The sequence below is a fragment of the Gobio gobio genome (genome assembly GCF_949357685.1).
Source record: "Gobio gobio genome assembly, chromosome: 14".
Lineage (NCBI taxonomy): Eukaryota > Metazoa > Chordata > Actinopteri > Cypriniformes > Gobionidae > Gobio > Gobio gobio.
Genome location: NC_137107.1, coordinates 47,580,970 through 47,598,485, shown reverse-complemented (window position 1 = coordinate 47,598,485; position 17,516 = coordinate 47,580,970). Strand labels below are relative to the sequence as shown.

Below are 17,516 nucleotides of genomic sequence, written 5' to 3'. Positions count from 1 at the left end.
TCTGTACATCTCGGCATCTCATGAACTTGACCAGCTTCCTTAATCCCGACAAAAACGCGCAGTTAATCATTTATAAATGTGTTCATCACCATTTTTAACAAAAAATATTAACAAATGTACTTAATATTTCATTTTAGAAAGAAAAGCAATCCAACCCACCGTCTCAGTCGAATGAACATAAAATGGCGTCGTCATCTGGAGAGGCAGCAGTCATCGAAAGGCGGAGTCCAACTATTTGGCGCGGTTTTTTGCACTTTCAGTGTAAAAATAAATGTACACTATGTAGCACCCCCATAATTACACTGAAGAGGATTACGCTTTAACACGTAGATTGTTAATTTAACTCTTTGGGAATTAATAACTTTTAACACTGCAATTTTTACACTGCTGATTTTACTGTGTAGCCAGTCAGAATCATCCACCTGAGTAATGACATGGCTAGACCTTGAAAACAGTATAACTGTTGAGAAACTGTATGTACAATAGACTGGTAGAGGGAGCGTGGCCTACGAACTACTTGAGAGATTTGAAGCTGGCTTCTGCTGAGGAAACCGCAAACTATTCTTCAGTACATTTTTCTTTAATTAATTGCACTCCTGACTCTTGGTCTTCATTTTTCACTACTGGTCTTGGGTCATAAACTGTTATCCCCTAACAGAACTGTATTGTGGGTTCTGTTGCATCATGTCAGCCAATCAGGTCACCTGTGCAAATGCCCAAGCGACTGGCGTCAGCTCCAGCTTCAGACACGCCCTCCGTCAAGTGTTGATGTTGACGCCCCGTGTGAATGCAGCTGAAGTTTTCACAAAATTATCACAACAATATTATAGTAGTAATAATAGTAAAGTCTTTCATTTCATTTTCAATACAATCGAAGATGGAGATGCAAGACAGCAAGTTACATTTGAATTAAACAAGAGTGCACGTCTGTTGTGATACATGGATGTGCGCTGTTATAATGCGTTGCTATTGATGATGGTCATTATAAGGAAGGAAATGCTTTCTTAAGAAGTGCATAGAGCTGCTTGATTTATTTGTTGTTTGTTGATTTTCAAATATAAAACTTGTTAAAGTGTTTTCAGTGAGTGCATCAGTTCTTTTTGAACACTTTCATCTCATTTTAACAAAACTGTGATAATATTGATAATCATGATAATTTTGGTCACTATAATCGTGATATTAAATTTTTATACTGTCCCATCCCAATTTAGGAAATTTCACGAATGGAATTTCCTATCACGATACCACGCTTGAGTTCACTGAGTTCCTGAGAGCAACCCATTCTTTCACAGATGTTTGTATAAAAATAATAGTTTAATTAATTTGGAAGCTTAATGGTGGTGATATTTGTTTACAGCCCATGTTCAACCTTTGACTTCTGTCGATTGTATTTACACTTAATTCACAAAAGTTGCTCATTTGTTAAGATATAATGATGAACAAAATGTGTAAGAATCATAAACTTTTGTTGGTCACAGAGATTCTTTTCTGCAATAATCCAAAAGCCAATGGAAACATTCTATTGGCTTTTTGTCGAGGGAACCAGAGTGATTCTAACTTACGCTTTAAATACAATTTTAAAAACCAAAAATACATTGTAATAATTTCACTTTTGGGCCCAAACAAGGGACGCCAATTATGTAGTGATTTTACCTTCGTCCATCCAAGGACGTTAAGTAAGGTAGTGATAGGTACTCACGTCACCGCGGACGTTGTGATTTTTGGATCACACGTCACTTAAGGTGTGGTTATGAGTACATCAGATGACCACCTTCCCCCTCTCTTAGTTTGGGACACTAGTCAATTTATTTTACCTTGGCTCTATGAGAACACTCCACACAGGAGGCTGTTCAACACTTTAGATTGAATGTAAAGTGGGGAGAGTTGGCCAGCTGATTTATCTGAAAGATTGGTGAGATTTCTAACTTGTAGAGCCTTTTCTGTATTATCAGCACAAGTAAGACACAATTGTAATAAAATAGATTTTATTAACAAAAGATAAACAAGAATAACTAACAGAACTACTAAATGAATACAATGAATGATAAAGGAATAAAATGCATAAGATATATAAAATACATGTGATTAAGTTGAGTGCGGCTATGGAAGAGTTGCATTATCTTATGGAAAGATAAACTGTTGTTTCTCTGAAAATAAGGTGAAGAACCTTATTATGCATCAAACAAATAAACAAAAGATTATTTGTTATTAACTAGCATCAGTTAAATTACCTCTAATGTAAATTAGAAAATCATATACTGATAATATACAACAATGCCAAGGTTTCTGGAAAGAGGTTTGGTTAAGTGATATTTACGTTCCACTTGGTTGAGTGAGCAGTCCGATGGAGGTGACTTCTTCCACTGATTGTGCTGAGTGACAATGCAGTGGGAAAGGAGCTGGAATCCGTTTCAACAGTCTTGAACACAAAGATCTGTGGGATGCTGATCTCCTGGAGCACCAAAGGGTCCTAAAATCTGGAACACGCAGATGAGGCCCTGAAGTAGGTGCAGAAGGTCCTTAATCTGGAACACGCAGACGAAGGAACCTCGAAGTGAAGTTTTGCTCTCCTGAGCTTTACCTTGTTGCAAATGTCTGTGTGTCTTCTGACTCTGTGGGTCAGACACTCAGGATTTGGTCAATCTGCTTTTGACTCTCTGGCATGGAGACTCGGGACTTGCTGTAGTCGTCTCGCTGGACTAAAACTCTGAACGTAGTGGTTGTTAATGTCTCTTTCCTCACAGGCTGGAGGCTCAGAACGTGGTCGTATCTGTTGCTGCCTCACAAGCTGTAGACTCAGATCCTTGGATCTTTTGTTGTCTCTCTGGATTAACCAGAGGCTCAGAACTTGGTTGCTCTGTCACAGTCTCATCCTCGCCGGACAGACTCAGAACTTGGTGAACTGTTTGTCTCTCTCAAGGAGAAACTCAGAACAAGGTGTGTCTGTTGAAAGGGTACCTTTATCCTTTTCCGAATAGGAGGAGATTGCAATTTGGCGCTTCTCCATTCCAGTGTTGCGATTGGCTGCTGGCATCGGAGGGGGCACACAGTGAGGCTCACCCTCCTTTCTCCTTTGGAACTCATTTGCATACTGTACACAGTTAGAAGTCTTTAAAGTGTCTTTAAAGTCTACCTATGCATTTCTCACTTTCCAAACCACCATCAGAATACCCTTGGCAATATTCTAAACAAATAGAAACCAAACATGATGGAAAAAGATTGAAATGTCATGCATCCATTGATTTGTTCATTAACAGCTGAATCTGTAAGATTACAAATAGCTGTCACTGAGAATACTTATTTCTCTGAACAAGTATGAAATGGATGAGTGTAGTTTAAGCCGGGTGCACACTGTGCGATTTTGGCCACGATTTGGCCGTCTGAGACAAATTTTGAAATCCTAAAGCCGGGCGTACACGGTGCAATTTTTGCTGTCGTACGAGCTTGCATGCGATTTTTTTCAATCACGTGGAAATCATTGATGCTCGTATGGTCGCGGCTCTCAGCGTGTGAGAGGAATTACGAGACGAGCTGACCTCGTTAAGAGCACCTCCCGACCTCAAGATAATTTTTAAACATGTCGAAAAAGTTAGGGAGCTGTCGGCTTGAATTCGTGCCGTGTGTGCGGTTCAATGAGCCGATGTGTCGATCGATCTGAAGTTGACCAATCAGGAGCTGGAAAACCACAGAAGAAGAAGCGACGATAGTAGCGCCACAACGAATTTGGACACTTGAAAAAGAGGATAAACTCGCTGAACTCTGGCAGGAACAGCGAGCACTGTATGACATCTCAAGCAGTGTGTAGCCTATCATGAAAGGGTTGTCCGTGATGACATTTTACAGCGGCTCGCCAAAGAGCTACAGTTATCAGGTGCTTTTTAATGCTCTCTGTTGCCGAATTCGAAATCGCGCCCTAAACCCTTAATCACTATTACCTACTTTAGTCTACTAATACAGTTCGCTTGAAGGAGTGAATGAAAACAAGTGAGCGAATTCAGACAGCCATTGTGTATACTGGCTGTATACTCGTTATAGCGGTGCAATGTGGGATTGAATGAGTGCACTCAATAATGTCCACTATTGGTTTGAGACACCACTACGAATGGCTGTCCCCTCAAATAGTGGCCTGGACGATTTCGAATTCAGCCTGTCTTTCCGTCTCTCACACACACGCACGCACGCGCACTTCCCGGTGCTGAAAATGAACCTGCATTTGTAGCAAACCGTATACTTTGTGCGATTGCTTCTGAAAATCGGCAGGTAGTAAAATCGTGTCGTATATCACTGCGTCCGTATGATTTTCAGATGAACTCGCCCATGACGTATGCGTGGACATACGATCTTCCGACCGTCAGAATTCGCACCGTGTACGCCCGCCTTAAAAGATTTCTCTGATCCTAGGCTAAAATCTGAAGTCTTTGATCCTTAGTTTGACATGTGCACCGACAACCGATTAATGACCGTTGCGATCAAATTTTACCTCGGACAAAATTGCAAAAATGCAGTGTCAGAAGATTTGAGGCGCAATCCTGCAGTGAGACTTCTCCTAGGACGACCGTCAAATCAAGAACCAATAGGAGCGCAGAACCTGATGATGCATCGTCTGTTTTATTTTTCTTCTTTTCTTTATCAAGACAAGACATTATCAAAATGAATGCCACCGCTTGTTTTTGTTATTTGCTGAACGCTACCATTGTGTCTGTGAATGCGGCTCACCGTTACGAACGTGTCACGGATTGATGACGTAAAACTCAGTCCGTACGAGTCTCTTGCTTGCGTCCGTTTTTCGCGTCTGACTGTCGTACAGTCTGACATAATGACAACTGAGATCCTACAGTGTGACATGTATTACATCGAGGATCATGTTCGTACAGTCTGACAAGCAACATTCGCAGAGGATTTTGAAAAATCGCAGTGTGCAGGACCCTTAACTTCAGTCTTAAGTTTTCCAAACATAGTTATAAATGGATTTGGATGTGGTCTTTCTTTCACCCACTACTGCTAAGGTCCTGTGGAATTTTTATGGCAGTCATAGACCAGGACATTAGAGATTTGGGTGAAGGGAAGAAACTGCATTTGGGCCAATGAGATGTCTGTCCTTCCTGGGTTTGGTACAAGAGTTCTTCTTATTACCCTCTAAGAGGTGTCTGGCTGTTGTCATAGCATCTTTATCTGAAGGCGTTGGGCAGTTTGTTTGTCAGTTTACCAAGATCCAATCAAAAAGCAGCAAAACTTTGTCCACTGTTAAGGACAGAGAGGGCCCCGGCCGTAAACTGGGCCCTGGAATGTGCTGTTTACTACAACATGATCACTCCAGCACTTTATATGAACCTTCAGAAAAGATTTGATGTATTACAGCTTAATACAACACTGTACGGCGGTTTTATGATTATTTATTTTAGTTTGTGAGCTGATGACATCACCTACTGCAAAATCTGACCAACACATGAGCAAACTGAACTCATGTTGATGATTTGGGAGAACAGACCACAACCAATGAATCGAATCAGTGTTTTAGAGCGAATCAAACTGCCAAAGTCATGTGACTTCAGTAAACGAGGCTTCGTTCTGTCATAACTACTTCATTTGTATAATAAAAAGGCTAAAGTTAATTGTCTCTTGTTCTGACTGACTAGACATGACCTCTCACTATTACTTTACACCTTGAATTTGTAACACTGATGCATTAAAAATATAAAAGATTCAGGTCAGCTCAGACCTTTTGCCTGCTGCAATAAAAAGGAATCTTGGAAATCACTCAAATCCAATTTCCTATTGTCCATATTGCGTAGGAACAATGAGAAAATCAAACTTTTTGCTTGTGGATCAAAACATGAACTTAGATCACTAAGACGACTTCGGGCAATGCTTTTTCTTATGTTTGTGTAGACTAGAGGAGCAGGTGAAACTCTTCCCACATGAAGAGCACTTGTACGGCTTCTCTCCAGTGTGAACTCTCTCATGAGTTTTCAGGTTTCCTGCCAGAGTGAAACTCTTCCCACATGAAGAGCACTTGTACGGTTTCTCTCCAGTGTGAATTCTCTCATGATCTTTCAGGTGTCCTGGCCGAATGAAACTCTTTCCACAGTGCGAGCACTTGTGCGGTTTCTCTCCAGTGTGACTCCTCTGGTGTCTTTTTAATGTGCTTGATTTAATGAAAGTCTTCCCACAATCAAAGCACATATAAGGTTTCACACCAGTATGAATACTCTCATGCTCTTTTAAGTGTTCCAGCAATGAAAAACTCTTTCCACAAAAAGAACAAACGTGAGGCTTCACACCAGTATGAACTATACAGTGTTTTCTTAAGCTTGATTCAAAAACAAATGTTTTCTCACACTGATCACAGCTGAATGATCTCACTCCAGAGTGACGGTGCAGATGAACTTTGAGAGAACTTTTGAGAGTGAAACTCTTTCCACACTGAGAGCAGGTGAACGGTTTCTCTCCAGTGTGAATCCTCATGTGCCCCATAAGCTGTCCTATATATGTGAAACTATTTCCACACTGAGAGCAGGTGAAAGATCTTTTGACTCCAGATTTTCCAGCTCGCTTTTGGGTTAATTTACTTTCAGTCTGTGAAACGACTGCATCTCCATCTTCATTTTCTATCTTCTTTTGAAACCGATGCCTTTTGTCTTCATTCACTTCCATCACGTCTAAAAAAAAATTGAAATGAAAATTAATTCAGGGAACCCCAAATTATCAAAGTTTTCATCTTAAATGTTCCTCATTAAAGAGAATGAAGGAAAACACCAACCTATGTGTTCCTCTATACATTTTGTAGTCAATAACATAATTTGTTACTACTTAGCTACACTTTGTACAATATACTTAGAATTACATAATGTCACACAATACAGCATTTTAATTGTGCTACCAACTACATTTAATGAATTGCTTACTGACTTATTTACCGTAACAATGTTGAATGCATTTGTTTTCAAGGCCATTGAAATAAATAAAATGTAACAGAGTAACTAATGAAGAGACATATTTCATTAAGCCCAACGGTTGTTATTTAAACTTCACATGATTTCAGCAAAACTGAACAAAATTACCTTATCATGTTTTTCAATAAAAGAACACTGGAAGATTAAAAAATATATATTATTGGACCAATTCCATACTGACCCTCTACACACAAACACAAATTACACATTATAGAAATAGAACAGAAACAGTCATCCACTGTATGATGAATGAATCTCCTGCATACATCCCACGTTTATCTCTGCTTTGAGTGTAGATTTGAGCGAGAGCGGCGCGCGCTCTGAACGAAATTTGCTAATCTGAACGCCTCTGATTATGAGACATTGCATTCATAAACTCAATAGAAACACATGTGAGTGGTTATAATGCGAAACGCGATTAACAGATGGCTTTTGAGAAGACTATAATAAGTTCAACAGTGTGCAGCCGAAATAACGTTATACCCGCAAATGGCGGTTGTTAATGTCAAGCCCTGATTATTATCCCTTAAACGTCACCCTAGTCTTGTCTGAATTTGTTCGTTCGCTTCACGTTATTATTTGCCAGACGTAGTTTTGGTATTGAGGTCAAAGTCCACTTGCCTTGCATTCGTAGTTTTGAAGTGTTTCCCCTATTACAGCGACTTTCTTCTGGCATGTTCTGCAGACAGGGTGACCATCTGCGATTAAGTTTCCCTCAGGACTTTTGTAAAAGCCAAAATATGACCACACCTCAGATTTGGTCCTTTTAGAAGTCTGAACAATCCCCCGAGTGCTGTCACTGCCTTCTGCCATTTCTTCTCATTCATAAACAGTGGTGCGGTGCACCAGACTGACGCTGACTGAACAAGATTTACGCGAGTTTTCACAACCGTGATAATCACACGCGGTTTTAATGATAATACAATTTTATACGATATTACTAACCGTCACTAAATTTTATCGTGGTTTATCGTGAAACCGGTAATCGTTTCATCCCTAACCGTTGCCATAGAGCAGTGTTTCCCAACCGAGGTGCCGTCTGACAAGAGCATGGGTGCCGTGTAAAAGTCCTTCAAATTCTCTCTTTGTAAACTTTGTTCAATTCATGCGAGTGCTGCAGTATGTTCGAATATGAACAGTCATTTTCGCCGTCATCACAAAATGAGAAGTCGCACGCGCTGTGAGAAGATTTTGTGTCTGTGCACTCATCCGAAAGCGCGAACACGTCTCACAGTGTGCAAATATTGAGTTCTCTTTCAAGTTTTGCTCTTGAACGGACAAACTCACACAAAAACTATGTCAACATGCCCATCTTGATGAGTATCCTAGCAGACATAGTCTTTATATGCCTTAAAACGATGCATATCCGAGCATAAGGTCTTAAAGGGGCAGTATTATTAGGTCTTAAAGGGGCAGTATTATTAGGTCTTAAAGGGGCAGTAGCCTTTACTGCTGTCTGTTTAATGTCAAACAACAAAAGACAAGGGCATCACTCACTGCTCTTGAATAGATTGTGTAAAGTTAATAGGATTAATGTTTAATTTATACAGTCAAATATGCAATGTTATTTTACAATTGATTTCTGTACCTGAAAACTAATGTTAGACGTACCTGAAAAACCTGAAAAGCATTGTTTATTTTATTAGTGTCTTTGCTCAATAGTATTTATTTGTGCTGCTGCTTGTATTTAAATTATTTGTTCTTATTATTTTCTTTATCTTCATTTGACAGTAGTCCTTTTTGTTTGTTTGGGGAAACCATAGAGCCATGATGTTTGTCCATATATCTAACGGTAAATTAAGAAATGGGAAAGTAAAGTAATAAGTAGTGTAGTTACTTTTCAAATACAGTAACTAGTAAAGTAATCTCATTACAATTTACAGATGTAACTAGTAACTAGTAACTAATTACTTTTTTTGAGTAACTACCCCAACACTGGTCACAACAAACATCAGTTTTACGAGTGCCCTTGAATGCACCGCTAAAGCCAGCGCGCACACACCTAACCTCTTCCATAGACATCAGTGTGTATTTTACAAACTCTAAATGTATTGTTTTTTTAGTACTTATGTGAATTTATATGTTTGAAACCTAAAATAAACGGTATGTGGTTGAAAATACTGAAAAGTTGTGATATATGACAGCTCTGAGCGCGCCTGTGTCTGGCTAAATTCAACATTTGAATTTAGCAGTTTATCATGTGATGCACTTGATCATACGCTCCAGGGACCAGCCTAGACTGATTACACCTGTGTGATCGTACGTGCGAAAGGCTTAAAAACAATACATTTTCTGACACAAATTTTTGAAATGTAGGCTTAAATCAAACACATTTTAATTCAGATTCTGGTTTTCACCGAACATGTAGTCATATCGTATTGTATCGATATCGAGATATCTGGCATGAAAATCGAGATATGAAATTTTGTCCATATCGTTCAGCCCTAGTGCAAAAAATGAGTGATGATGAGTCCAGGCAAAGGATTATGGCTAATGTAGTTTTTGACTAAATGACAGTCCGGGTTGGAGTGCCCTCTGGTGGCGATCACGGACACTCACACTGGTGAATTGTGATATAGCCCCCCCTCAAAGGAGCGGCTTCCAGACACTCCTAAAATTGTCCAGGAGGGAAGTGGAGCCGAGGCAGAACCGGGGGCGGGATGGAGGGCCAGGCCAGTGAAGCGGAAGAGGGCCTAGAGACTGAAGCAGAGCAGGAGGCAAGGATGGAGCAGGCTGGGCAGATAACCAGGATGGCGCAGTCCGGACAGATGACCAGGCTGGCGCAGGCGGCCAGGGTGGCGTAGGCGGCCAGGGCGGAGCAGGCCGGGCAGATGACCAGGCTGGCGTAGGCAGAGCAGGCGGCCAGGATGGAGCAGACAACCACCACAGCAGCGCAGACGAGGTTGAAGACCCCCACGCCGGAGCAGACGACCACCACAGCAGCGCAGATGGTCTTGGAGACCCCCACGGCGGAGCAGACCACCACAGCAGTGCAGACGAGGTTGAAGACCCCCACGGCGGAGCAGATGACCACCACAGCAGCGCAGACAGTCTTGGAGACCCCCACGGCGGAGCAGGCAAAGTAAGGCACCTGGGCGGCGTGGGAATAGCAGGTGGCCCGGTAGGAGTTCTCATGACAGGAGGCGGAGTCCTCTCTGGACTCGTGACTGGAGGCGGAGCCCTCTCTGGACTCGTGACTGGAGGCGGAGCCCTCTCTGGACTCGTGACTGGAGGCGGAGCCCTCTCTGGACTCGTGACTGGAGGCGGAGCCCTCTCTGGACTCGTGACTGGAGGCGGAGCCCTCTCTGGACTCGTGACTGGAGGCGGAGCCCTCTCTGGACTCGTGACTGGAGGCGGAGTCCTCTCTGGACTCGTGACTGGAGACGGAGCCCTCTCTGGACTCGTGACTGGAGACGGAGCCCTCTCTGGACTCGTGACTGGAGACGGAGCCCTCTCTGGACTCGTGACTGGAGGCGGTGCCCTCTCTGGACTCGTGACTGGAGACGGAGCCCTCTCTGGACTCATGACTGGAGGCGGTGCCCTCTCTGGACTCGTGACTGGAGACGGAGCCCTCTCTGGACTCGTGACTGGAGACGGAGCCCTCTCTGGACTCGTGAGACGGACCGGAGCCCTCTCTGGATGCTGGTCAGTGGCCGGAGCCATCCCTGGACGCTGGTCAGTGGCCGGAGCCATCTCTGTAACATGGTGTCTTGTCGACAGTGGAACCACCTCAGAGACCTGAAGGATTGTCTTTACTACATAGATGCCAGCTGCTCGCAATATAATAAACCACAGATTTGAGCTTTAAACGACTACATTCTCACCTGAAAGTCTTAAAACTACATTTTGGGACACAATAGTAGTATTTTTAAATTATGCAGGGTTTCTCATCACGTCACTTTACCACGTGACAGCAGCAAGCAGGCTCCTGATTGGTTAACGCGGCGCGAATTGACCCCAAAGTTCAAACTTTTCAACTTGGGCGTCAAGACGCGAATTCGCTTCAAACGCGTGAATGCACAAAAGCATCATTCGCGTGTAACGCGCATATCGCGCAAGACGTCCAATTCGCGTCATTTGCGTGAATGAGGCGGATTCGCGTCCTTCGCGTCTGCCGCACCGCGGGACCTCCATTGACTGAACATTGAAATCACTCGCGCCAGATGCTCTATTCGCGTTTGGTGTTAACACAGCATTACATTTTTGGAGAGGTGCACGTCAGGGTACGTCGTAGGGTACGCACGCAACATACAGCCTACAATGTATAAATTGGGTTTTGCGCTGCGGAGCCAGGTGAAAGTATAAACAAGGCTTAAAGGTAGGGTAGGTAAGAATGATCTAAAACACTTTTGTCCAAATTTGTTTAAACTTTCTTTATATGTCAATACATAATTAAAATTTAAGTACTCTGAAAAAGAGAGTATAAAAATCGAGTGACTCTAGACTTAATCTGCAATAAACACTGCTCATTATTTTCGTTCGGGCCGAAACAAGTGATTGGCTTGGGCGACTGTCACTCTCTCTCGCTACCATGGCTACCACCGCTTTTGCTACAGGATCTGCCCACATGCGCGCACCCCAGTGTTGTCAAGTCAGGCTACTTCAAACACCGTTGCCACGGCTGTTTTTCATGTCCGCGGGTTGAAGCGACCCCAATTATGTGATATTTTGCCCCGGGATTTGCGAATTTTAGCAGGCAGCCCTACCTTGCTTGTAACATACATCAACTTGATGCAACCTGGACACATCATCAGTGATGTTACCTGGGGTCACGGAGTGTTTCGGGTCTTTCAAGCATCATACACTCTCACCCAGGCGACCCAGCTGGGGTTGATCAGGCCCCAGCTTGTGTCCAGGTAGCCCTACCCAACCCATGGTTCTCCTCTCCTTATCCATAGCCACCTTGAGGCAACTTCTGCTGCCTCCGTGGCCTCCTTAATGGCCTTTCGCTTACTGGCCCCTATGATGCCCAGGATGTTGTAGGCCCTGCAGAGAGACTGACCAGCAAACCCTCTGCATCCCACCTCAATGGGCTCACACCGTGCTCGCCACCCATTGTTACGGCACTCCTCCACTAGCTCAGCGTATTTTGCCCTCTTCCTCTCATTGGCCTCTTCGATACGGTCCTCCCAGGGTACAGTGAGTTCCAGGAGAACGATCTGCTTGGAGGTCTCTGAGATGAGTAGCATGTCAGGTCGCAGTGTTGAGGTGGCGACAGCTTCTGGGAACTTCAGTTGCTTCCCCAGGTCAACTTTCAACTCCCAGTCTCGTGCTGTTGCTAGCAGGCCAGATGAGGTGGCCCTGGCAACTAATGTTGGCTTCTCCCCAGCCCGGACGAAAGCAATGGTGTTCTTCACTGGGCGGAGGCGCTTACAGTGGCCAATTCCACAGCTGATGGTATTTGCTATGGCCTTCAGAACTTGGTCATGGCGCCAACGGTAGCGCCCCTCGCCCAGTGCTTTCGGACAGCAGCTGAGGATGTGCTCCAGGGTCCCCCTCTTTAGGCAGAGGCTGCAGGCTGGTGACTCCACCAATCCCCAGCTGAACAGGTTGGATGGGCTCGGTAGTACGTCGTAGACAGCCTGGATCAGGAACCGAATGCGATGGGGGTCTGCTTTCCACAGCTCTGCCCATGAGACTCTACGGTCCACTGCATGCTCCCATCTTGTCCAGGCTCCCTGCTGCCGCATTCCAACCATCCTACTGGCCCGCTCCTCCTCTACTGCTACCCGCACCTCTTGCTGCACCAGTTGTCTCCTGTCCTTCCCCTGTGCCTTGTTGTAATGAGATGTTGTGCCGGTACCCAGGCCAGCTCTTCCCTGAGTCACTGCTCCTATCAGTGCCCTGTGCCGTAGTCGTGACTCAGCCACATCCACCGCCTCTGCTGCCCTCCACTTCCGTCCTGTCCTCACCTCGATCCCAGCCTGGGAGACCTTCGGGTCTTGTGACTTACCCCCCAAATGCGATTTTTACTGGAGAAACACGATTGGGCTTGTTTTGGGCTAGTTTTGAGTAGCAATTGGGCGGATTTTGATGTGAAAACCTGGCAACCCTGGCGCATCCGTTTGATTTGAGTTCAAGAGGCTGTATTTCTGCTGGACAGGTAATCTTTCATTTTGATTATACATTTTTTTGGTTTATGTTTTCATGAAGCATGTCTCACTAGCACACGTAGCTGCCTAATATAGCTAACATAACATTACTTAGCATAAAGTTACAATGTTATACACTTAGCGAACCATTAGTAGAGATGATAAATACTCAATATGCTTAGCTCAAGTTGATCACTGCCGTGTTGAATTTCGCAATATGTAACTTTAGATAACAAAATGCATGTGTAAAAGCTAGTACACCGCATCCAGGAACTTTTTTTAGAACTAAGTTAGCTTTAGCTACTATACCCTCTGTCTAAACTCTTTTACCATGTTCACCGGGAACTTTACCTGCACGTTTATTTCGGCCCTTGGTTTGTTTTTATATACTCTACCAATCAATATACTCACCATCAATGTTTACTGTTGTTTTTATCTTGTATATGTGTGTGTCGTAGACACTGTGTTGTGTGTGTATTTTAAACTTTACCAGTATCGTTATTCTAGCTTGATAGTGAGTACTAAAAGACATCTTATTTGTTTATATTCATAATGATAAAGTTCGATTTTTTATTACATGTGATTCTGACATGATGTCACTACATGCACTCCGCTGCTTCTTCTCCGCTAGTCTCAGGTAAATAATGCGCCTTTCAGCTGAGCTGATCGTGGGCGGCGTAGCGCGTTCATGTGTTTTGGGGGCGTGGCTTTGGAAAGAGCCCAGAAGGGAGAAGGTGGAGTGAATGGAAATAATGAGCTGTCTTTAAAACAGTCGTGAGAGGTCTACAGACACTCAATTGTTATACTTTTTTTTTCAGAGTACTTACATTTTAATTATGTATTGATAAATAAATAAAGTTTAAACAAATTTGGAAAAAAAGTTTTTTAACCAAATCTTACCAACCCTACCTTTAACACGAGCGCGGTGGTTTACAACAGGTTATTTTACTCTCAAACAATCTTACACAAGCCGTCCATGATTATTGTTTGCTATATCAGTATGGATGTATTTCTCTCTCTCTTTTTACCATTCTGATTGTTGTTTCATGCATCAATATATTAATAAAATGATGTGTAGTCCATCTGGATGGTGATGGGTGTTATTTATAACAATAATACGCCTAATAATAATAATAATAATTTATGTTCCCAAAAATAACTCTGGTGATGTATAAACCCATCTTTCACATCTAAGCATTTTGGTCTGATATGAACAGGTGCTGGTGGTGTGATGGATATTTTCTTTGGGCCTCTTACAATTTGAGCATCATTTAAACGCCACAGCCTAGTATTGTTGCTGGCCATGTCCATGCCTTTATGACCTCAGATTCTTCAGTCCCGCTCCCGCAAAAATATAGGCTTTGTTAACTTCTCCCGCCTGGAAAATTCACGTTTTGTCCCACTCCCGCCCGCATAAACGTAGGCTATAAATAGATTATTTTCTATATGTCCATAAAAAAAATCCATGAAATTGTTTCAAGTTACTATACACATTCCCGCATAAACGCTCCCGATAAATTACTGTTATGGTTATTAAACCATCAATAATCACAAACCACTTATAACAGAAAAGCAACAGGCTGAATGATCATGCTCATGTGTCTTACAGTTTGATTTTTGCCTGTAACTCTTTCCACACTGAGAGCAGGTGAAAGATCCTTTGACTGCAGATTTTCCAGCTCGCTTTTGGGTGAAAAAATTTTTAGTCTGTGAAACGACTGTTTCCATCTTTGTTTTCTATCCTTTTTTTTTTTTAAACTGATGCCTTTTGTCTTAATTTACTTCCATCACGTCTAAAAAATTTAAAAAAAATCAAAGTGTTCATCTTAATGTTCCTCATTAAAGAGAATGAAGTAAAACACCAACCTGTTCGTTCCTCTGTCTCTTCATCTTTTATTCTGCAACGCTTTTTCTCATGAGTCTGTAGACTAGATGATTGGGTGAAACTCTTCCCACATGAAGAGCACTTGTACGGTTTCTCTCCAGTGTGAACTCTCACATGATCTTTCAGGTGTGCTAGCCGAATGAAACTCTTTCCACAGTGCGAGCACTTGTGCGGTTTCTCTCCAGAGCAGGTGAAAGATCCTTTGACTCCAGATTTTCCAGCTCGCTTTTGGGTGAATTTATTTTCAGTCTGTGAAACGACTGCATCTCCATCTTCATCTTCATTTTCTATCTTCTTTTGAAACTGATGCCTTTTGTCTTTATTCACTTCCATCACGTCTAAAAAAATAATTTGAAATGAAAATTAATTCAGGGAACCCCAAATTATCAAAGTTTTCATCTTAATGTTCCTCATTAAAGGGATAGTTCACCCAAAAATGAAAATTAGCCCATGATTTACTCACCCTCAAGTCATCCTAGGTGTGTATGACATTCTTCTTTCAGACGAATAAAATCGGAGTTATATTACAAAAGTCCAGGCTAATCCAAGCATTAGAATTGGATTAATAGTTGCTCCGTTTTTGAAGTCCATAAAAAGTGCATCTGCCCATCGAATAACGTTTCGGCCAACCGCCTTCCCTGTTCAATTTATGGAAAAATTGTTGAAAGTTACCCTGCCGATCGGAAGACTAACGCGACCAGGTCCGCTCGTCATGACGTCACGCACGCATCTTGAGTTAGGGTTAGGGTCACTTTCAACATTCAACACTTTTCCACGGAAGGTGGTCGGGCGAAAGTTTATTTGATAAAGTTTTAAATATGGATATTTTTCTTAAACAAACGCATCGATCCGCTTCAGAAGGCCTTTATTAACACCCCAGAGCCGCATGGAGCATGTTATTTGACGGACAGAAGCACTTTTTATGGACTTCAAAAACGGAGCAACTATTAATCCAATTCTAATGCTTGGATTAGCCTGGACTTTTGTAATATAACTCAGATTTTATTTGTCTGAAAGCAAAATGTCATATTCACCTCGGATGACTTGAGGGTGAGTAAATCATGGGCTAATTTTCATTTTTGGGTGAACTATCCTTTTAAAGAGAATGAAGGAAAACACCAACCTATGTGTTCCTCTATACATTTTGTAGTCAATAACAATATAATTTATTACTTAGCTACACTTTGTACAATATACCTTGAATTACATAATGTGACAATACAGTATTTTAATTGTGCTACCAACTACATTTAATGAATTGCTTACTGACTTATTTACCCAATGTTGAATGCATTTGTTTTCAAGGCCATTGAAATAAATAAAATGTAACAGCGTAACTAATGAAGAGACATATTTCATTAAGCCCAACGGTTTTTATTTAAACTTCACAAGATTTCAGCAAAACTGAACAAAATAAACTTAACATGTTTTTCATTAAAAGAACACTGGAAGATTAAAAAATATATATATATTATTGGACCAATTCCATATGACCCTCTACACACAAACACAAATTACACATTATATTCCATTTTCTGATGAGCTGCTCATTGTTAGACTTGCGTCTGATGGCCGCTTACACATCAGAGACAGACTGCAGAATATGGAAGCATCTGTGTAGCAATTTGCAATGCAATTCAGTATTTAAATTTACATTTTACATACCATATGTGCAACATTTGGAGCAAAATGATAGTTCAAATTGAATAATATAATTTACATTTGCTATTTCATACACTAGTTTTAGCAATTTAAATAGGGATGCATTGATACAACTTTTTTTCAGACCAAGTACAAGTACTTACATTTGGGTACTTGCCGTTACCGAGTACTGATACGAGTACTTAATAATACCATTACAGTTCTTCTAACAATGTTTTATGTTCATCAGATGTTTTTCACTTTCTGACTGTAACAAAGTAAATACACAAATTGATGCTGTTGCTGACATTTTAACATTCAACTTGGTGTTTTCCTAAACAAACATGGCACTGCTGCCCATTTCACATAAATGTAACCTGTAACATTCAGTGGATTCCAGTATCACACAACATAGTAGCAGAACAACTGAATTAAATTATTAAATGTTATCATAGCCATACAGCCCTTTTCGCAAAAATGTGAGAGGCAGATTCTTTTTGATGAAAAGAAGCTTCTCTGCATTATCAGCTATGAGCCGGTTTCTGTTTTCATCTACAATGTGTGACACTGAGCTAGGGATGTGCGAGACTAGACGATAAAACGTTATGCTGCTAGACGACTTGGAAAATACTAGTCGTTTACTTTTTTTTTGTTGCACATTTAAGGTTGTTTTGCTTTAAATATATATATTTTTACAAAGGCTATGTTTAAATTACTGTCATGTTAATATTATATATTGAAATTAATATATTATTTTGAAAAGTGTATATCTGCAGCAAAAAAAAATCATTTAACCTCAGGTTTTGCATGCGTTGGTTTTCTCTGGCGCTCGCGGAGGCTTCAGATAAATCTCCACTCGGGTGAAGGAGGGACTTTGAAAGCTTACACAAAACTTTTCCATTTTCTTCCATGTCATGTCAAACTAGTATAACAATTAAGCTTGCT

At 41.8% G+C, this 17,516-nt stretch overlaps 1 protein-coding gene across 1 annotated transcript in view; it reads right to left on the bottom strand.

Annotated features, from left to right (window-relative positions):
* Positions 1-1,970: 1,970 nt before the first annotated feature.
* LOC307136821 (uncharacterized protein) overlaps positions 1,971-17,516 on the bottom strand; it is a 39,953-nt gene continuing 24,407 nt past the window's right edge. Inside the window, exons 3-4 of the mRNA XM_079834124.1 lie at positions 14,912-15,268; positions 1,971-6,659 (exon numbers count right to left, since the gene is read on the bottom strand). Of these exons, the coding sequence (XP_079690250.1) occupies positions 5,848-6,659; positions 14,912-15,268 (1,169 nt within the window). The 3' untranslated portion in view covers positions 1,971-5,847. The remainder of the gene's footprint in view (positions 6,660-14,911; positions 15,269-17,516) is intronic.